The following is a 22,593-nucleotide window of genomic DNA, read 5'->3' as shown; positions in this document are numbered from 1 at the left end:
ATTAATCATACCCTGCAACCTTCAGCCTGAGCCGTTCTGATACGTCCTCTGTGCCACAGGGCAAACAGCCGTCACAACCGCACTGCTTTGGTGAGACCAGACACAGTGAAGCCTTAGATTAGAACAGTCACAGGACTCTGGCCATCTGAATGAAATATGCACCTGTGGAATAATATTTTCTTGTGTGTTGCGGTGGGGGGAGGTGGAAGATCTCTCATGGATCTCAGACCATATATCTCTGAATTATCTCTACACACATATTTTGCCATTCATCATACTTCCTCAGAAAATTCTGCTCTAATCTTAATGGTATTTCTCAAATGCTGGGGTAAAACAAATAGGTTAAAAATGTATATTAATATGTTTTTATGTTTAAAAAAGTATTTTAAAAAAGAAATTATTCAGAAGAAAGACATACATTGAAAAAAAATCCTTTAATGTAGTGTCAAATCACTTGCAATGTAACCTAAAAAGTACTGTATGCAGTTTTTTTTTCCAATTTCCTTTTATATAAAGTGTATATGATTTATGGATCCAGTACGTCGCTTTCCTGCACTGCATAAATCATTGTGTAGAGTTCCAAGTCTGAGCAAGGGAATGAACGTTTGTTCTCCAAATCACTTCAAATTTTTGTCTCAAACCTTTTACAAGCACAAGTATAAAATGGCACATAAAAATTAGCTACAGTGCTACTTAATTGATTTCCCGTTTGTCTCCTTTACATCCATGATTAAGTATAAAATAATGCACTCAGAATGTTCAAGCAGAACGGGCCAGATAAATTTAACGGTTTACAGCTTCACAGCATCATTTAGAACAACTCGCACAAGTAATACACTGTACATCAGTGTCTGACCTCACAAATACATACGTACAGCGTACAGATAGTCTACACGTACATCAGCTGTATAATATCTGGACTTGCTACGCATTCTGGTTATTTTTCTGATTTACACAATGGAAAATACGTCCAAATGAAGAACAATAGCAGAAATAAAAAAAAAAACTCTTTTCTCAGTGCTGGTGGAAAAAATGATTATTTACAGTAGGTTACATTTTTTGATGCCCGTCACTAAAAGTGACATATCCCCATCTGCCATTCTCTGCAGAGTATCGCAGCTCTTTTTCTTACTGTTTTAATGGACAGAGGGGTCTGCGGCCGTGACAAACCCATTGTCCGTGTCAGCCTCTAAATGTCACAATTTTGCACTAGGGTAAAGCATGACCGAGCTTTTGACGCAGAGCATGTGAAGCGCTCCAAAAGACCGCGTAATTCAGAAAAGATGGCCTGTTCCTGGTTTGTGAAAAGTGCTCCTTCATTTTAACCAGGAAAGGACTCGTGGGAGAGGAACAGTATGGTGTTTGTGCTGACATGGGGGGAAAACCAAATAAGAACCTTCTCCTGACAAAAAAAATGGACAATCTCCGGTTTTTCCAAACACTTCCATTGAGGTGTTGCAATAAAACCAAACAAATACCTTAAAATACAACAAGGAAATGCTGCTTTACATTTAGCTGACTCCCAGGCAAGTTATTGTATTTGTTAAGGCCTAGTGTAATAACATATCTAGGTAGTGCAAAATCATATCTAATTACTTTTGCAGTCTGTTGGTTTGGCCTGCACTTATGTCATTGAAGGCTGCCAAAAGAGTAACTCTGCCAATGAGCATGAGACGAAAAACAAAGGGGCTGTTTCATGTTCCCGCTGCCATCACGGCCTGGGCTTGTAAGCGATGTGGCACCATTAAAATAAACAGTTTAACATATTGTGAAACTATGCAGACCATCGCTAGAGAGCGCCTGTGGAAAATGTGCCGGGTGACGTCAGCGGGAGACAGTCACAGCAGTGCGACCATCCATGCGGATCGATGGGGAAGAACGGCGGAAGCGGCGGCGCTGAGGTGTTCCGGCCAGAGCCGGGCAACACAAGACCATACGGTCAGGTCTCCGGGTAAGCGAACGCGGGCAGGAGGTGCTGGCACCTCTTCCAGTGGAACTGCGTAAACTGTAACAGGTGATAGTGCCGGACAGCTGGTAGCATAGTGGTTAGAGTCACGAGTTGTACAGAGAAGTTTACTTGTAGCGTAGTGGTTAGCGTTAGTACCTTTGGATCCGAAGGTTGCAGGTTTGATCTCCACCTCTGGCTGTAGTACCCTTGAACAAGGTACTTACCCTGAAATTGCTCTAGTAAAATTACCCAACTGTATAAATGGGTCAATAATTGTAACCTTAACATCTTAAGTTGCTTTGGAGAAAAGTCTCAGCTAAATGAAACAATACAAATGTCTGGTAGGGGAAGGACACAGGTAACAGCATATGGAATGCAAACATAGCTCTTTCACAGGAAAATTCTTGAAGTCTACCTAACCCATGATAGACATTCTCTGTTGAATTTGCTGAGGCTGGAAGAGAACCCTGGAGTCACATTATGATACAAAGTCTTGGGATGCTGACCACTAAAAGCACAGTATTCTCATTAAGGGAAATAGTCTTCAGGCTGTATGGCTCTGTCTGAGGGTCTGCTGGTTTGGAGCTAGAGCCATGTCAGATGCTTGTTAGGTCAAATATGCATTGTACTACTTAGAATGAAGTAGGACCGTAAGCAGCCAGGGTATCTTGGCTGACTGCCTTACAAAACACCCCCCAGAAGGGACCTGAGGGTCACGGCTTCCCTAGGAGATGAAGCTCACAGGTATGGTGCTGTGCTAAGTCACTGGACTTCATGTGAGTACACGCTCTCTTGTTGGGCGAGTGTATGTGTGTGTGTGTGCGTTACAGAACACCATAAGTCAAAAAACAGAGCACAATTAAGTTTTGGTTAATAAATATGACTGTAAAGAGAAAGCAATAACAGAAGACAAAGGCATTAAACTTTCTTCAGCTAACTTAACATTACACATTTTTTTCTGCAGATAGAGTTCAAGTACATGAGTAATATTTTACCATAACCAGAAAAAAAAACATTAGAGATATAAGGTCAGAATTTTATTTATTTATTAGCTTAAAAGAGTTTAAGATCCAAACTATTTTTTTTAAAGTGTGTCGTGCTTTATTCTTTAGTGTTTGCCACCATACATCACAGATAAGGAGTTAGGACAGCGACCTCGTGGAAGACATAGACTGTCTACGGGAAATGCTTGTAAAATTAATGAAACTGAAAATGCTGAGGAGCTTATGCGGAGTGTGTTTCACAAAGCACTCGTAGCTATTCATCAGGAGGCCCGTCAGTGGACACCACACTGGTGGACGACGAGGCCCAGGACACGAGCAGAAGGGGGAGTGTGGGATAGGTGCAGCAAAAAGGGAAGCCGTGAGAGTTGTTTACAGGGCAGAATCCAGAATTAATTTACAAGCCTCTGAATCCTCCTTCTTTTCTATCAGGTTGCCTTACATCCACTGCAAGCACAAATCATTACCACTAAATTACAGCCGGCCTGACGTTTGGATTTCCTCCTACTGCGTGCTTCGCAAAGGAATAGTGCTGCAGAAGGACGGCTGAGAGAAACCAGATTTTCACAGCAACATTTGTAAAGCTCCACTCGAACATCTGAGAACAATCACGGGAAGTGAATCAAATTCACGAAGCAGAGTCCATTTAAAACGGCAGCAGGAGAGGTCTCCCTCACCCGTGTTTGGGTAGACCTAAATCAAAACGCTAGGCAAGAAAAGGAAGGCTGTGACATCAGACAGTGAAAATAAACGTGTTGTTCTGCATAGGTTCTGCATGGAAGGCTTTTTTGTTTTTTCATTTTTTTTGTAAATCACTGTTGCACAATTATTTCAATGGCCTTCCAGCTTATCTGTGGTTCTGGAAACTCAAGTCAGCCTTCATCCAACGTGGCAAAACACGGAAGGCAGAGGGAGTCTGAAGAAGTCGTGGAAAGCCTCGAGAAGAATGTCGGGTCACCATGTGCATGTAACACTGAACAGGCGCATTTCAGCTTGCTGGAGGTTTATACAGTGGGTCTTTGGATGGAGCCCATGTTCAGCTCTGACATACTCCGCAGTCCTGCATATTTACATTGCCCTCATTTAATAAATACAATTTATATTTTATTTTCTGTGCTTAATGTTGCTTCTCCGCTTGGTGCTCGTCCACAAACGCAAAACAGTCGATGAAGAAATATTAAATTAATGAATGAAGAAGTCCAATTTAAACTAAAAAAAATGAACAAAATTTTAGAAAGAGGAGAAAAAACAGAAACAGGTCAAAAGTGATTATTCTGAAACCAATCTCAGCAACAACCTACTGCTAAAAATCAAAGAAAGTAGATTAGTGTCTTTTTTCAAATTTTAAGGGTTCTACTTAGAAATAACTTTTATTCTATGTATAGATTTATCTGGGTATCGAACTTTGTTAATTTTTATTCTATTTTGTTTAATTTCTGACTGAGAAATTGTGAATACACATTATTTTCAGCTCAGTTTCCTCTGCCCACACTTTCCTGTGTCAGTGTTTTAATTTGAAGCACACATTAAAAGTTGATTTCTCCGCACAACCAGACCATGGTTTGTACTTAATGCTGTTTAACCTATATTACATGCATGGGCTGTAGCAGTTTCATGGGTCACCACATATCTTCCATGGAAAGGTAAAAGGTGAATTATTATAAATGACTGTACAGGAGTCTGAACACAGAGGAAACAGAGGAACAAAGCTGGTCACACCTCAAATGGTGGCTCAAAGGGATTGACATTTTTGTCCTTAGAGGAGATACAGCATAGTTTTGTTCACATGAAAATTAAGAAGCTGCCCACTGAATATTACCTACAGGAATTCAATCAATATCCACTTTACTTTCAAGTATTTAAGTGTTTTTGTAAATTAAATAGGTTCTCTTCTACCAAGTGCAATTTTGTTCATATAACAATACGCTAAAACTTTACAAGCTTTTATAACTTGATGTTTTCATAGAAACGGGGGTGCGATGGCGCAGTGGGTTGGACCGGGTCCTCCTCTCTGGTGGGTCTGGGGTTCGGGTCCCGCTTGGGGTGCCTTGGGGCGGGCTGGCGTCCCGTCCTGGGTGTGTCTCCCCTTCCGCCCTGTGTTGCCGGGTTAGGCTCCGGTTCCTCGCGACCCCGTATGGGACAAGCGGTTCGGAAAATGTGTGTGTGTGTGTGTGTGTGTGTGTGTGTTTTCATAGACAATTTCACACAAATGTCAAATTTGTTAATTCTTTCAGCACTGGAAGCAATACTTTGAGTAAAACATACCCATCTGCACAAAAGGGTCAAATACTGAAGCCACTTTGCATAAATGAGGCTACTAAACAATAAGATAAAATATTAATATGTACAAAGACTTTCATACATTGCTTTGCACTATGCTGATTGCTGTAAACACACAATGTTCTGTCTTTACACTTCACTGTTTCTTCAACCAACCAGTATACCTCCATACCAGATATTTATTAATACTTTTCTCCAACTTACAATGAGTGACCCCTTTATACAGGTGAAAAATTCTTGCTATAGAGATTTAGTATAAGTATCTCACTAAGGGGGGGTGCGGTGGCGCAGTGGGTTGGACCACAGTCCTGCTCTCCGGTGGGTCTGCAGTTCGAGTCCCGCTTGGGGTGCCTTGCGGCGGACTGGCGTCCCGTCCTGGGTGTGTCCCCTCCCCCTCCAGCCTTACGCCCTGAGTTGCCGGGTTAGGCTCCGGTTCCCCGTGACCCCGTATGGGACAAGCGGTTCTGAAAATGTGTGTGTGTGTGTGTGTGTGTATCTCACTAAGGGCAGCATGCCAGAAGGTTGGATTCAGACCTTTGGATCCAAAGGCTACAGCTCTAACCTCTATGCCATCTGCCACACCCATATTACTAGCACTGGAAAAATTTAGGCTTCTTTGCTGACCCCTTGACTAATGGGTGGCAGACCTTCCATCCAAACAGGGGCTTATTGGTTCGTGTATAAAATCAAGATAGTTCAACAAACACACCGGAAAATAGAAATAAATATATATACTCAGCTAAACTGCTGAGAAATAGCAGAAAAAGAAATGCTTAAGAGAGGCAGAAAAAAAAACACATCCTCATGTTTTTTTGGTAGAATGCAAGTTTTTACTCATCAGTGTAACGCATTATGCAGAAAAGCCGACTAGCCCCGCAGAAAGAAACAAACCTTGTAAAGGCAAAGGTGATCAATATCACCTAAATGGCTGTAGAGCTGTCCAAATACCATTAGCTTCACTGCGGACACTCAAACTGATTACATGATGAGTGTACAATGTACATCAATTTAACAAAACTTTGCATATATGTGGAAACAGCTTGTGCACTGTAAATTTACCCCGCTGTGTTGTCTATTTGTATTGCACTTGGTAAAACCCTGGGCTCGCAACAAGTGATACTTGTACCGGCGAACTCACCACACATAGTGCGTGCTTTTATCATAAATATTATGCATATCTAAATTATTAGATTTGCTTAAAGTGCCTGTCTACTGCTGACTTGGCAGTTTCTTCAGCTGACACATGACCTTGGTGTCCCTGGATCAATAAAACATAATAAACTTTACAGAGGTTTGGTTATTCCAGTTGCACTGTTGTCTCATTATTCAGTGGAATGTCTCCATGTTTCTAAAACACACTGACTCACAGGGAGGGTGGGGTTTTGTGAGGGCAAAGCCAAAATGCGTGATTAACGGCCTAGCGCTCTGTTCAGACACAGCGCAAAATGCAATATGTGTTCACAGGTGTATGAAGTAATTAGGGGAAATTCACCACTAGAAAAAAAAAGAGAAAGGCATAACCTCTGGAGACATTCGTGAAACGATTGCCCAAACAAGTAAGGGTATGAATAAGAGCTCTATTTATAACAAGGGACAAGGAAGGAGCCGGGAACGCGAGCCCTACACCGTGTTCACCCTGCCACTGAAAAAGCGGCCGTCTCCGGGACAATGGCTTCTGGCCCTCTGGCAGAGGACAAAACACGCCTGGGACAGGATTCGAAGGACGTCCAGGGCTCGCCATGCGGGACGAATGAAACATGAGCCTCGACTGTCACCTCATAATGAGAGCCCAACGCAGGCTTGCCACTTCTCATTGTTTATACAACTTCTTTAAACGACTTGGCAACTTAAAAAAAACCCAACAGAATGTCCTCTGGAGCCAATTCACCAGGAATGCCTTTCATATGATGAACAATATAAATGTCAGAAGGGGAACTGTTTCAGGATAGCTAATCGTCTTTGTGAAACGATCCGCTCGAGCCTTGTTTGTGGCATGGAGGAGCGCTGGGGCCGATCCCATTTTCGCAAGAATGTTAGCTATAACAATGAATCCGTTTCTGCCACTAGCTATGCAAACAGATGTTCTGACAGCAACATCCTGGGACGATACAGCTGCCAATGCGATGTCAAGGCCGGCCAAAATGAATGCCGCCGCCTCTCAATGCATCACTCAGATTGCTACCAAAAAAAGCAAAGATCATTACGTTACCTAAAGCACACAACCTGCTATAGTCTGGAACCATTTTGAGTCCACTGGAGATTAAGGAAAACCTTGAAAATGTGACATAAAGCATGTATGATGCCTTTTGCTTCCTCTTTGCAGAAAAAGGAGGGAAATGAAAGTTCTCCTGTTACCTGGTATTGTAATACGTTCTTGTGCTGTGCGACTGGTACTGGTTCGCAGAGGAACAACACCAAGTGGGCACTTGCACACCCAGGCCTTCAGTATAAATAGGCCTTTTCAAGGGTATGCATGAGTTGTTCGTGGAAAGGGAAAAAAAATAAACCAAAAATGTTTATTTAAACTTGCCAAGGTTGGACGTACCCAGCATTTACCAGTGAGCCTTATACGGTCTGCCTGCTCGGGCTGCATGCTCTCTCACCTCGCGCTCCGCTCGTTGCACTTTGCATGCAGTTCCTGCACGCTGGACTCGAGCTGAGGGCCGCCGAGGGAGGCAGGGGGCCACCTGAAGCCGATTTCCTTGTGCCCCGTGCAGAATGGGTCAAATGTTTCTGTCATTATTGTATCATAAATTTCAAATAGGAAAGAAATGAATGCTGAGTGCAGACCCCCCCCACCCCAAAAAAAAAAAAAAAAAAGTACCGCTTATGAAACCCTAATGCAAGCATTTCAAGACTTTGCATAGTACTTGTGTACTTCTGACACGAGTCCACGATGAACACATTTTGAAATTATCACATGCCACAAAATTGTCTAAGAGAGGAGCATTTGGAAGAAAAAGGTTATAAAGGATAAAAGTACTTCAGCAGAACTCTAGGGCCCAACTGGCATGTAGTCTATGCCCTCGACCACTATACCATGTTCTGAGCCAGTTATACAAGTTATGGATGTCAATAATTGCAACAGGTGATGTAGTGGTCAGACTATCACCTTACAGCTGAAAGTTCAAAGTTTCACTCCTTCTGTACAGCAAAAATGACCCAACTGTATAAATAAATAATTGTAAATCCCTTTGCAGAAAAGTGCTAGTTAGATGAATAAGTCAGTTTGATTAATATTACATTTTATTCATTGGATAACTAAAAATTACCCAGCTGTATAAATGTATAAACAGCTGTACACAAACAGGTTGCAAGTCATTTTAGATAAAACCATCAGCTAAATTAATGAATAGCATTGAATTGATTTCAATAAGTTTGGTCATAATGAGTTACATTAATACTGTACTGAAAACATTAGACATACTTGTGCAGTAACTACTAAAAGTATAACACGAGTACATTGACAATCATATTTGTCAACACTGGTAGTCTTTTTCTTTTTTTCCCCCTCTGACTACATTCTTCTGCATGCAAAAAGTAATGGAAAAATCTAACATTCATCAGAGCAGAGTTTGTGCAGATCCAACTGTCTCACACATTCAGACAACCCAGATACTGCACCGCAAAAGTTTTCCACAAAATTTTGAGATTTTAGAATTCTGTGCTTTAAAACAAGCTTAGTGATTAATATCAACAGAGGACGCGTAAATCTACGCTGAAGCTCACGAGCTGAAGGAACGAAATCTTCAGCATCTAGGGCAGTGATGTTTTCTTCCAAACACCAATATATCCTCTTTTGCGCAAGAAAATTGTTTTCTCAAAGGAAAGAGGAGAAAATTATAATGGAAAACTAAGACTTGTAGCTTGACAAAAGTTTGTCCAATAAAAGGTGGTTTAGTACCTAAATTTGCCTTCTCAGTGTCAGTCAAAGTGACAAGTTTGTACTGTACACATTAGAGGGCCATTGCTGAGCCTTTGCCTGGTCATCAGCAGGTCAGTACAAAACATAACATACTGAAGAATCTGTAAGTGCAGAACAGGTAAAGCACTCAACTTTCCTTCATTGGAGCAGTATAAGGCCAAAATTTTGTAAAATACTTTACATACTTACTGATTTGGAAAATTTATGTGAATACTGAGTGTACAGCCAGTCCATGTACAGAGGGGGAAGAATAAAAGAAGACTAAAAATCCCCAGCAAAGATCAGCACACCACTGCAAGCAGGTGTGAGTTTTCCCATTTGAATGACTTCAAAAAAAAAAAAAAAAAAAAAAAAAAAAAACATCTGTGGGAAATGAGTCGTAAGCTAGAATTGAAATTAATTGTATTGCTTAAACCTGTCTGATATGACTGATGACAGTTTATTACAGCACATTAGTGAAGGAATTGATTGCTTTCACAAAGTGAGTCAATGATGATTCAGACTTTATCACTCTTTAAAACGATTAGTGATTATTAAAAATGAGACCTTTAGATCAGTCACTGCTAATTACTACCAACCTTAAAGGCACAATATATGATGGTAATAAATCAAACATTTGACACAAATGAGATCAGCTACTTAATCCAAGCATTGATAGTGCAATTGGCTGCTTACCTCAGCTGGGGTAAAGGTTGGTTCATTTTCTTTAATTGCAAGTCAACTGTGGTACACTGACATATACTGAAGTCATGTGTCACTTTCATTTCACCTAAAACTTTTTTAGTTAATTTTTAACATCGACCTATGTTTCGTAAGCTTAATAGCAATTTCAGTGGGAAGGGCAGAAGTTCATATTTTTTTTTACTCCAGCAAATCAGAATTCTGCAACCTTTAAACCTTACATATGCATCATATACAGTGATGTACTTCTGAATATACCCAAATGTCAAGTTACCATACATACAGTAGAAAAAATGCTGTATTTTAGTACTAGAAAAAACAAACAAACAAGATACTTAAAATCGTGTCTATTTTAAGAGGAAATGCAAATCAGCACTGTAGGTGTTCTTTTCATAACTTATTTATTGCTGGAATGTGGGCTACTGAGGGCAGTAGCTTGGCAGGAAGGCACGGTTGAGGATTATGACAAAGAACTACAAACAAAAATAACATTTTTGGTTAGGAAAAAGGCAAGCAGAAATTGTGACATAGTCCAATTAAATATCAAGATATAAAATGATGGTCAAAAAGCAACATAAACCAAAAACTTTACAACTAAATCCAACAACAAAAAAAAGGTTGCTCCTACTAAGGTATCTCCCAGCACCACAGCCTCTAGACCAGCTGCCTTGAATCATAGCCTTCACTAGCTACCTAACGTCCAGCAGCTGGTCTGTGTAAATTGGAAAATTAGCTTGAGTTAGGCATTATAGTGCTTTCAGTCAGGGCCAGACCTGCACCATGGTACTGTCCCGCCTCCTGTCTGGTCATAGTATCCTATATATACAGTATATGCAAGTATTGTATACACTGGTCTACAAAGAGTAAAATAATGACATAATAAAATAATGAAGTACACTCTCATTTTATTTAATATTCAGAATTGCTAATTATTAGCAATGTTTCTGAACTCTGAATTAGGGTTCTCTACTTTAATATATTAACAATTTCATACATATAGAATTAGGATATTGGAACACAAAGCTAAAGAAGCCCAGACAGGAAATGAGTTTTTTATTAAAATGTGACTATATTAATGTTTTTATTCTTAGTCTTAAGCAATAAAGATGAGATGACAAGGGGACAAAGCAGGCATGAGTTCTGTGAGACGTCACACCAGACACGGGTCGGGCCCTGCCGAAGTCATGATGGAGCACAGAGCTGGTAAGAGCCGGGCTCTCGTCGTCGGACTGCCTACCCACCCGCACTGCTGCTGACCTTCCCGCCAAGTCCCAGGCACACTGTTAGTTCAGCTGGCCGGCAGATCCGGTGCTCCAGAGAACCGTCTGCCAAGCTCTCGGGGCCCTCTTCCGACCTCGCATCGGGCAGGCGGTCTTGCAGGCTGTTTCTCCTGGCGCCCAGCACGTGAATTTGTCATTTTGCTTTTATTTGATTTTCTCCTCTGTGGCGGAGATCGCTTTGTTCGCTGCAGACACGGAGATCCAGGGCAGAGTGGTGCGTGGTGCTTCGAAAAGCTGCAGGGTGAAGCCAGGATAGCGATGGTTGGCAGCTGGCATTGGGTGCAAGTGACGGAAAACACCCCACCCGCACACGATACTTACTTCCTAACCCACCTGTCAGCTGGTCTCTTTGTCTACCACATCTCTTTTTACACTCAAAAAAGAACCACGACAACTGGGTAAGCAGGGAAGCCTGGGGTCCTTCCATTCGAATTACATGCTAAACAAAAATGATATTTGCATAAGTAGGGAGAAATTAGTAAATTTGAGTCTGAATTGTTTTTGGAAGCTGAAGTCATACTTCTTTCAAACAATTTCAGCCCAGGCAGTGAATGTCATTGTTCTGGTTTACGTTTCTAATCCACTGGAAGAGTTAGTTTTTGGATGTAATGGTTGAAAACCTCGCACACAAATTCAAAACCGACTCAGATACGTTGCTGCGCTTTTATTTGGTCCCAGAAAAGCACAGCAATGTATGACCCAATGCCCAGAAACCACTTTGCTGGTGATCTGCTACTTTTCTGTGATGTTACCAGCTTTTAAACTACACATAGAGCAGCTCAAAGGCACAAAGAACTTGAACGCATATGCTGTATGCACACAGAGACACGTACGCTGACATTTCCTGGTGGCTGTAAAAAAAAAAAAAAAATTCACCCAGTAACACTGTGTCATACTTAAACGAGTGAGCTGAGGAACACAAAATCCTCTAAGTTTCCCAGGTGGCGGTCACAGAAGCTCCCAGAACTACCGCTCAGGCTAATGACACGTTCGAGATGTGCACCGCCTGCCTTTCAGCCTTGAGCGCGATTTCACCCCAGGCCAGACGAAACCAGGGCTGTCTTGCAGTTTGGATAATGAGCCTTTCATCTTTGTTATTCTTGTGCAAGACATTTTGTTCTCAGTTCTGTACGATCCAACAGCGGAATGCCGTCGTGGATGTGTTATTGAAAATTTCCCAGCTTTCCGGCGCCGCGTTCCACGGTCAAGCACTTGTGTGGCCGAGCCGTTGAGAATCGTTTCCAGTTGAACGTGACTGTGGCCCTCAGAGGACTCTCCCAGCGATGATGAGTGCTGGCGCCATTAGAGGGCTGCTTTCAAAGGGACCTCAGTGGATTTGTCTTCCATCTCAATGGCAATATGCGGATAACATCACCTGTTTGAGCTGTGGCTGTTTCTTTTCATTATGAGTGCAGTCTGTCACGCTACAGTAACTGTTACCCATAGCAGTGCATCTCCCTCTCATTGCTCAAGAACCTCCTTCCTGTCCCTCTCTTATTGTTTTTATTTAAGTGCTATATGCTGTACAGCTGGTGGCACAATGGTTATTACCATCTTTTTGCCATTGGAGGTGCCAGGTTACATCTCTAAGGCCTGCTGTAGTACCCTTCATCAAGGCACTTACCCTGAATCGATTAGTTCAAAGAAGAATCTTCACTTCAAAACCAAGAAAAATTACCCCACCAAATAAATACTTGATAATTCTACTACTGATAAATCCTTGTAAATAGCTTAGTATACAAATCCAGCACTGTAAGCTGCTTTGGAGAAATGTGTTAGCTGAATAGTGAATAATAATATTCTGGTCTTAAATTCCTTTTTCCTAAACACTGTTGAGTGGAATGCTGTGTAAAAGAGATCGAAATGAAGAGCACAGCTGGGCCATTTCAAAACCATTCATTACTGTTGTAAACCAAGTGTACACAAGTTTGCTTTAGCACAGGGGCACGTTACTCACAGTTTAATTCTGTAACATTCAGTAAAAAGACAAATAGAAGGAAACTAGGAAGTACAAAAAAATGTGATTTATTTATTTGTTTTTAGAGTGCATTTCAATACAGATTTTAAACTGTCAATATGGAGCTTTTACTAAGAACCACAAAGCCTGTTTGCATCATAAATGTATCTCTTATGAGGCAAAGCTCTGAGTTGCTCAATTCTGAAGGGCCTATATTAGCTGTGTCCTCAGCAGCCAGCGGGTGCTATTTGCCTTGTTGAAGCTTCCCATTTTAGCAAAGGCAAACAGCTTCTGTAACCCAGAAGCTTTTAGTCACTTGTTATAAAGCTCAAACAAAAATAGGAGTGTTCAGGAATATATTTGAGCACTTTTTTTTTGCTTTTGTTTTCTAGCCGTGGCTTTGCACGCGATGCCGCCCCTGTACGCGCGTTCCTCCGGAGCAATTGCTCTCGGTGTTTTTGGTTCCGTTTCATTTACCCTGAAAACGTTGTTCTCAGCACCGGGACGCAAGCTACCGGTGAAGCTACATAGTGGCAGTCTAATACAAAACCCCCACAGTGCTTGTGTTGTTGCACAGGCGTGGACACCTTTAGAGACAAGCGGTGGGCAGCAGGAAGAGTCTTTGTGCTGCTTATTCTCTCCAAGTGTGTGTGTGTGTGTGTGTGTGTGTGTGTGTGTGTACTTTTACTTCTACACTTTCCTTGAGAAAAGAACCAGAAGGAAAGTTAAGTTTCTTCAAAGACAGTGTCAAATTTCCCATGCCTAAAAAAAGGTCCTTTATTGGATACTAAGGAGGAGATCAGTTGACTACATTCCACATAACTCACTCACAAGAAGGTGTTGGGATAACCGGATCAAACGACTAACCCGAAACAACTCCAAGTCCATAACAGTATGATTAATTACTGACCCAGGGAAACTCCTTGGTCACTCAGCACCCCACACCCATCCAACCACTGCTGAATGGCAGCCTTGCTTTCCCCTAAAACACACAAATCAATTCCATTTGCCACCACAGCATTTGGACTTGGACTCGCTGTACCTATTGAACAAAACTACTTCAGGAGCCCTTTAGCCTTATAGTGGTGTGCAAATTGTAGGCAATGCTGCCATCCAGCAGAAGCAAGTTTTTTAGAGGTGACAAGCAACATGCTTCCCTCTGCCATGTTGTCTAGTTCGCTCTCAGGGACATTAAAAATCCCAAGAAAGTAGTCAAGAAAGTTCAAAAAGGACTACTTCAGACAGTTTGTACCACAAAAGTAATTCCTGTCATGTTGAGAATTCCTCAATCTGCGGGTTATTTTCCCTGGTGGTCTCGGCGCTATTCCCAAGTGTTGCCTCGTCCAATCCCGCATTAGTGCAGGCTTGAACAAAAAACGGGGGTTCCGCACCCCTTTGTGATGGGTGGCATCTCCCCGCGATGCATACTGTCCGCAGTCTTCACTGGGTTCTCAGATGATCACTGTGAGGGACAGCTGAGAGAAACCACAAAACAGTGCCTTTATCACAGAATGGAGACCATCATCAGACCATGTGTGTCCTAATGTTTCAGGCAAAAAACAAACATGGCCGCGTAGCTGCTAAATAGATCGGGACACTATGGCTGTGAATGTCTCTGTGGCACTGGGGGGAGCAGAGACGGGGTTTACTGCAAGGAACGGTGACAGTGGCGGCGACGACAGTTCAGTGAACTACAGAGGTTTTCCTTGGTTTGGGGGCAAATTTCACTGTTACATTTGGGCAATTTTCAAGCATACTTTATTCTGCATTTTGGCTCATTCTGCTCTTTTTTCCTCTCGGGCCTTCCTAAAATCATTAGTAGCAATAACCCTGCGCTATGATGGTTTGGGCAAACACAGCAACAACAGAAGGCTCCGACAGTAAAAGAATGGTCTATTTGGATGGTTGATGACTCCAAAGACAAAAATGAAAATCAGTCCCTGTTGCTGCACCGACGCTGCCTGGCAGGAGGTTATCTCACACCAAACAGTCCTTGGTGTGTTTGTGGGGCAGACCGTACCACTCTGGAGAACCAAATCTACTCCCTCTGCCCTCTCCAGTCTAAGCAGGATAAATGAAAACACACTGAAGTCTTACTGACTCCACGAATCTTGATTCAAACTTTGCAATATTCATCCATATCACATATGCTTGTTTCTCGCCCCACCCAAATAAATGCATAGGAATATAAGACAAACTCATATTCTTATAAAATACATTTTTCATCTATTTAGCATTTTTTTCCAAGCTTTCTCAAAAAATGAGTATCTTTGTATGAAACGAACAACTATCACTCTTATAAATGATATAACACTCTATATTGTAATCTTTTCACGTTCAGGCAGTCACATAATATCTTTTCTTGGGAATATGGCAGTTGTTTTTCTAAATGTTAATGGTCTACAGATGAAAATAAAACATATTCAGTTTAACATTAATTCTTCTCATGCATTCTTTTGGTACAAATTAAATGCTCCCAGCTTTGATCATCTGCTTTTTGTCATATAAATTCAACAGCCAGGCCTCCCAGAGATCAAGACTTAACAGTTATAAAATGAGCTATTGTTTTGAACACAAAACATTCCCTGTCACCCCATTATTTAGAGAGATTGTATTAACAGTACACAAATAAGACCATATTTTCATGTAAGGCAAAGCTCAAAATAATAACCACTGTTGTCTGCAAACTTATCTTATCCCCATGTCACAGTTTATGGTATTATCGATTGTAAAATTATAAATTAAACTTTTTTTTTCCTCTGTTGTTTGTTGAAAACTCTACAGAAACATAGCATTTTCACTCCAGCCACAGTTTAAAGTCATGAATGTCCATGAAATGCAGATGTTTTCAACGAAAGTGAAACTCAATTATGCCGCAGCCAAATCTCTGTCCATAAATTTCCGTTGTCCTCTGAGCCAGTCGAGCATGCCGTGCGGGTTCGGTGTTGGATAGGGAGGGGCGCAGTGGGGTCCCATCCAGGTCACCTCTCCAGCAGGGCCAGTACCAAGGGGAGTAGGGTGGCAGTGACCCCAGGCTCCAAGCCTAACACCCCGCCACACTCCATGGCATTCTCCTTCAGGAGCAAGGAACAAACATCATATCCAGATGAAGAGTTGTCAACACAACCCCCAGCTACAGATATTAACCCCAACCCGTAGTGAATGGTTTTGAACTGCATTTATAAGTACTGACTGGGCACTCAATCTTCTTTGCGGTGTCACCTAGTCAGGTCACATGAACAATGTCATGGGGAACCCAGGATTTTAGCTTTTTTTTTGGCCGACTAGTCATTTGAGCACAAGAACATCATTTGCATCTTTTTAACTTATAGCTGTCCTTTGTACCTTTGGAAATGAGCGAGAGATAGGCAAAAGAAAAAGAAGTTGATGTCCTACCTCAGGATGGAAAGGATGGCAGGAGTCAGGGCGTCTCCTATCTTTCTGAGATTTGAGACGCTCACACTTCAAAGATTCGTTATGTTCAGCCGCAGTTAAAGAACTTACGCAACTCCCGACATTAACTTAAAAGCTAATAGAAATTCCTCTACTAAACAAGCAAAAAAAATGAAGCTACTTTTATTATTGCACATGCATTCCTGCCTTTTTTAATTCAACGTCTGTTATAGATCATTTCTCCATATATGGCCATTATGAAAGCAGCCATCTGTCCACATTGAAGAAACAATTTATTGTTTCAAAACCTCAGTCGATCATGTTAAGATCTCTGAATTTAGAAAACATTTCGGCTCCTTTCATCTAGAGAGAGAAAAGGCCAAATAAACGCAAACAAATCCAATCTTCAAATTAAACCAGTTTCTACACATATTTTCCAAGCGGTCTTTTTTTTTTTTTTTTTTTTTTAAACAAAGAACAACCATTAAGTGACCAAAATATTGGCTGTCCTAAATGCTGAAGTGAAGAAAGACAGGACAGTTGTATACATTCACTTAATACTTGAGAACATTTGATCTCCCACTTAAGAAAAAGGAGTAAACAACTGGAAATTCTGGACTCGATTATGTTGACACTATGAAAACATTCAAAGCTTTGTTTTCTGCATGTTTTTTGGGAAGTAGAATTTGCACAATATAGTTAATTAATTTTACCTCAGCCTTAATTGCTAATGAACACTCCAAGTAATGTCACAAAGAATGTGGAACACATGATGGTAATAAACCAAAGCGATCACCTACAAAGTGAACATCCATGCATATTTATTATTTGAATACACCTCACTCCATAAACTGTAATCTAGACAGGAAGTGAGATGTTTTCCAATTCATGTTGTTTTTTTTTTTTTTTTTTTTTTTTTTTTTTTACATTTTCATCAACTGGTTGCCTGGGGCAGGGTCGCAGTAGTCCAGAGCTTATGCTGGAAGCACGGAACATGAGACAGGGCACAAACTCGGTGGGACACCAGTCCAGAAGTGGGCAGTCGAACTAACACATGTCCCTTCACTTGCACCAACTCACACTAAGGGCATTTTTAGAGTCACTAATTCACCTGAAACCTGTATCTTTGGACTGCTGGAGGAAATCCATGCAAACAAGAGGAGAACATGCAAAATCCACAGAGACTGAGCCAAATCTTAACCCAGGTCCGAATGCACAGCCCAGAAGTTGAGTCAGCAGTGACACTGGCTGTTCCAGTATTGGAAGTGCCACAGCACGGCCACCTCTGGACACAATAAAAAAATAAAGGATATAAATGATCTCGATGGGCTCCATGGTGATGGGTGCTACAGACTTGCAGTCACACTTGTTGTCCACCACTACCATGAACAGATTGCTGCTGGGGATCTGCTGGATGACAAATGACCTGTTGAGGGGGAAAAAGACGGAGAAGCAGGCTTACAGCACAGTCCCTTTCCTTTCACCTGGCTTTGCTGTGGTAGTAGGGCATTGTGCTGTGTTGTTTTCACTATGTTCGGCCTTGTAAATGATTTCATGGTTGGCAGCCTACTGATAGGCCATTGCCCTTGATAGGAATGAAGAACACATGTAACTTACAGATTAGGGATCACTAAACATAAACAAGTATTAAAAGTAGGTTGTGTTACTACTGCAGTTTCATTAGTTGAAGTGATCATTATAACACAGGCAGTCCCCGGGTTACGGATGAGTTTCGTGTCGTCAGTCTGTCTTTAAGTCGGATTTTGATGTAAGTCGGAACAGCATGTATGGAGTGAGATTCCGCAGCTGGGAAGAAAGTGTCTTTTGTAGCTGACTGAGAGAGAGCGAGAGAGAGAGTGTGTGCGTATGCGCGCGTACGTGCAAAACATTAAAGAAACTTAATGTTCTCTTTTCCATTATTCGTTGGCATTTCACCTTTCACTTTATTATTTCCACCTTAGTTTCAAACGTGATCGTTTCCCTTTTCTTGGATGCATCACCATCACTTGCATCACATTTACGCTTTGGTGCCATGGATAGGAGGGCAAAAAAAAAAAATAAAGCCAAATACAGTAACACACAACACACTTAACAGGTAAAGAAGGAAGTCTTTGTTCTACCTCGGGTTCATGCACCCTGCCCACGAGCCAATAAAGCGCTGTAGATGCCCATGTTTGATGCGCGTTGAAAAGTAGCGCCCGTTTATTTTTACGAACCACTGTGCATACGGTAACTCGAATTTTTAATATAATAGGCTTAATTATGAAGTTTAAATTTGATTGCCACTTAAGGGTGACAAACAAAATCAACTTCCGGTCAGTAAGAGGATGGTTCGTAAGTTCGGGTTGTATGTAAGTTGGGCGTTTGTAACTCTGGAACTGCCTGTAAGGTCTTTCTCTAGCAGCTAGGCAGTAAAGGACAATGTTGAGGAGACCCCCACAGCGGCTAGGAAGTCTAAAGCAAGGTGTTACTTCCTGGGCAACAGATTGCCAGTCTCTCTCTCTCACACACACACACACAGCCCACAGGGAGTCACAAAAGTAGGGGCTATCCACTGTCTGCATAACAATGAGAAGTTATGTGCAAATAGCAGAGTAACATCCACAATACAGTCCAGTGAACTATTTTTTAATTTTCTTTATTTTTTTCATCAGTTCTCATTGCAATTCCCATTTTTGTCACACTGAAAAGTGATACGGAGACCTTGGATTTCCTTTAACAACTGAGTGTTACAAAACATAAAACATTCAAAAGAAACAAATTGGAACCACACTCAAATTCCCAACTTTATTTCTTTTTTATGGTCTGGGGAGATGGATTTTGATTGGGGGTGGGGGTTGGGGTCGGTGGGGGGGGGGTTCTGGCACCTGATTTATGCACCTCAGTGAGGCCAAAATCCGGAGAGGCCCCGGGATGATCTCTCAGGGATGATCTCTTTTTTTTCCCCCTCCGGTTCCTCAGATTTATGGATTTCACTGTAAGGCATTCATCATGCAGCAGACAAATTCCTCTGTATTTGCCTGTCTTAAAAAAGGTCCTCCAAATGGAGACACTCGTTTCAATAAAGCAATACAAAACAGGACCTGTTCGAAGGAGACGACTAACGGTGGGGGGCTGGAGAATCAAACGAAAACACAAACACGTCCTCACAGTGACTGCAGATTGAGCAGTTGATTACGGACCAGAGGTGTTAAAAAAAAAATTCACAATGTCGCCGAAAAGGGCACCGAAAATAGGACAGAAATGTATCTTTAGCCATCAAAGCTAGTTTAAGCAGAAGGAAAAAATGAAATTTTAAATAACTACTGATGAATGAAGACAGCTAGTGAAAGTGTGAAGTATATTATCACCTGGGCATTTGATCCATCTAAAACAAAAAGTGTCCAAACATGACACCTTTAATAACTGCTTTCTCATATTTCTCCATCCAGGGCTAATTGATCATCTTATAGCTTGACATGGTGCTCAGCCTGTTGCTGGTTGTGCCCCAGTGTGCTGTGCTGGAATGTTCCAGCAGGGACTGGCGCTTACTGTGCCAGTGGGGAGTGCTCTAACATCTGCTGTCTGCGTGCCACTCAAACTATGGACCATCGGGACGTCTTCGCTGTGATCCGCAGCTTTGAACACAAACTATAACTCTTCGACTTGGTTTCTCTGGAATCTGTTTCAACACGGATAATAACACCCTTGGCCTGGAGGTAAATTATTATTATTTACTTCTCTGGCAAATTCTGCAGACAGACACTTTGCATTTAAATGTCTGCTGTTACACCTAACATATTTAGTCTGTTTTAATATGTACTGAAACAATTCAAAGAATGTACTTCGCTCAAGGGTACAAAGGTGATGCCTCTCATGTGACTTTGAGATAGAATCATCCAGCAAAAAGTAGCTTCTGCAATAATTAAATGGCATTATTGCTAACTTCAAATGTACAACAACAACAACAACAATAATATTTTATCTGATATTAAGGGGACTCTGATGACTATGGATGCTGTGCGTATCAAAGCTTGTTTTTGTAGAATAGAGCTCTTGATGCTGGGCAAGAGATTTTCAGCATATCACTTGATGGATTTAGTGATGACCTCAGCATCACCTATGGTGGTAGGGATTACTTCAGCACCTATTTTCCATCTCTTCTCTTGGAGCAATGTTATAGTCCGACGACACTAAGAAATCTATTAGATAAGTTTTATAGGTGGGTCGGTTTGTATAAAAGATGTCTGGTTGATTGGCATAAATTGTGACATCGGTTTGCAGAGGGAGTTCCCAGAAAATTTTAGGTGTAGCATTTTCCAGGAGTTTATGCTCCTCCAAACTCCATCTCTACTGTTGGGTTGACACTTGAAAATTACTCCTCTTAGCTAGAGTCCCACGGATGTATTTCACCAAGTTGTTGTGACGATATAGACAGGACATACTGGCCAGTGTTTGACAAGCACTGAGTGTGATGGATGGTCTCATCACATTTTTACAAAGGTGGCAAACAGTTTAATCACCATTTCTTCTTCTTCTTCTTATATTATTAATAATAATAATAATAATAATAATAATAATAATAATAATAACAATAACAAAACAACAATCAATTTTATTAGTGGTAGTAGTGGTACGATATATTTTGATGAGCTTTTTATTTTATACTTTTTTGTTATGAATTAATTTAGCTGACCCTTTTTCCCAAGGTGACTTACAGTGTTAGGTTTGTACACTAAGCCATGTTTAAGGATGAACCTGTTTATACGGTTTGATGTTTTTTCATACGTCACTGGAAGTATCACTCTAAGGCAGGATTACACGCAGGATTTCTGCAGAGAGCTTCCTAAGTCTCGCAGAATCACCTCCGCAGTGGCATCTGCCGACATGGCAGGCAGCAGCACTAAGACCCCAGGAACATGATGTCACTCCACGGAGCGTTTCATCGTTTCGATGATGAACGATGGGGAAAGACAGCGGTTTTGGAGTTAATGGGTGTCATTAAAAAATGCACACATTAAAGCAACCACAGAAGAAAGTTGGCAAATAGGATGCCCGGGAATGTCAAGAGAGTCTTTTATAAGATGTTATTAAGTTAACACATTCCATAAATAATCATGTTGAAAATTAAAATCACCTACTAGAGGCATATTGGTGCCACCTGATGTAAGCTACTGAACACACGCGGTGGTATGTGGCATAGGGCAAATGTTCAGGCTCTTAGAATAGTTGCAGCCACTTACTGAGTTACTGCACGTTAAAAACATCAGCAGGGACTTCAAAACTTGAAAAAAGTACATTTAAAAAAAAACAGAAACAAACCATAAGATGGCCGCACCGAGGCAAATATGCTCATCTTGAATGTCCTCAAAGCACAGCAATACGTCACTGTCAACAAGTCTCCATTCACTGCAGAAACATCCATTTCAGAATTACGCACTCCACTTAAAAGTCCTCCTAAGAAATTCTCTTGAGAAAATGACTTAAAAACCATAGCAAGAATATGACCTTCGAAAAATGCTTGCGCGCTGAACAAAGTTCTTGAATAATTAAAACAACCCTGCGTAACGACAGTGTTTCCAGTCCCCTTTCGCTTTGAACCCTAGAAAGATGCCTTTCTGGGCATGTCCCCGTCTGGGTCGTAAACACATCGCACGCTGCACTTTAAAGATGACCCGGCCTGGAAAACAGAGCCCTTGAGCTGAACAAACACACTTAACCCTAGTTTCTGCGTAACCTTTGTGAAATCGTATCTACGGCGATCAACATAAATATAGCCGTATGTACACACGACACTGTCTTCCGTGTGCTTATCGCGTTCCCATCAAGGCACCGACGACTCGCAGAACGTCGAAAGGCGACGTAGACATGCAGCAAAGAGCAGCGTTTTCGTAAAATACACAAAAATCTCGGTCTCCACCCCCGCACCCAGCTCAGGAAGTAATAAATCGAATAGTTTTGTGTAATTGCAGTCCAAGGCCAACGGCCAATGACACTATTGCGTTCAACGGCTCAGCACTTCCAGGCCAGACTCAATAGCTTTTTGGTCAGGATGTTATGGGTAAGAATGTCAAAGGATTAAACCGGGGTAAAGTGGGGATCGAGGCACGCGAGGATAGCGCGCACTCACGCACTCGCTCACTCAGCGG

At 41.6% G+C, this 22,593-nt stretch overlaps 1 protein-coding gene and 1 long non-coding RNA gene across 2 annotated transcripts in view; one reads left to right on the top strand and one right to left on the bottom strand.

Annotated features, from left to right (window-relative positions):
• Positions 1-1,803: 1,803 nt before the first annotated feature.
• LOC108925611 (uncharacterized) lies at positions 1,804-3,727 on the top strand. Its single transcript, XR_001965417.1, has 3 exons — positions 1,804-1,951; positions 2,585-2,692; positions 3,382-3,727. It is a non-coding gene; the product is annotated as an uncharacterized LOC108925611 (long non-coding RNA).
• An 11,639-nt stretch (positions 3,728-15,366) lies between these two features.
• cacna2d3a (calcium channel, voltage-dependent, alpha 2/delta subunit 3a) overlaps positions 15,367-22,593 on the bottom strand; it is a 169,307-nt gene continuing 162,080 nt past the window's right edge. Inside the window, exons 37-39 of the mRNA XM_029259247.1 lie at positions 17,779-17,891; positions 16,469-16,551; positions 15,367-16,146 (exon numbers count right to left, since the gene is read on the bottom strand). Of these exons, the coding sequence (XP_029115080.1) occupies positions 16,054-16,146; positions 16,469-16,551; positions 17,779-17,891 (289 nt within the window). The 3' untranslated portion in view covers positions 15,367-16,053. The remainder of the gene's footprint in view (positions 16,147-16,468; positions 16,552-17,778; positions 17,892-22,593) is intronic.

Source organism: Scleropages formosus, chromosome 2 (genome assembly GCF_900964775.1).
Source record: "Scleropages formosus chromosome 2, fSclFor1.1, whole genome shotgun sequence".
In the NCBI taxonomy this organism is placed as follows: Eukaryota; Metazoa; Chordata; class Actinopteri; order Osteoglossiformes; family Osteoglossidae; genus Scleropages; species Scleropages formosus.
Note: the sequence above shows the minus strand (reverse complement) of the source record. Positions and strands in the feature narration are given on the sequence as shown.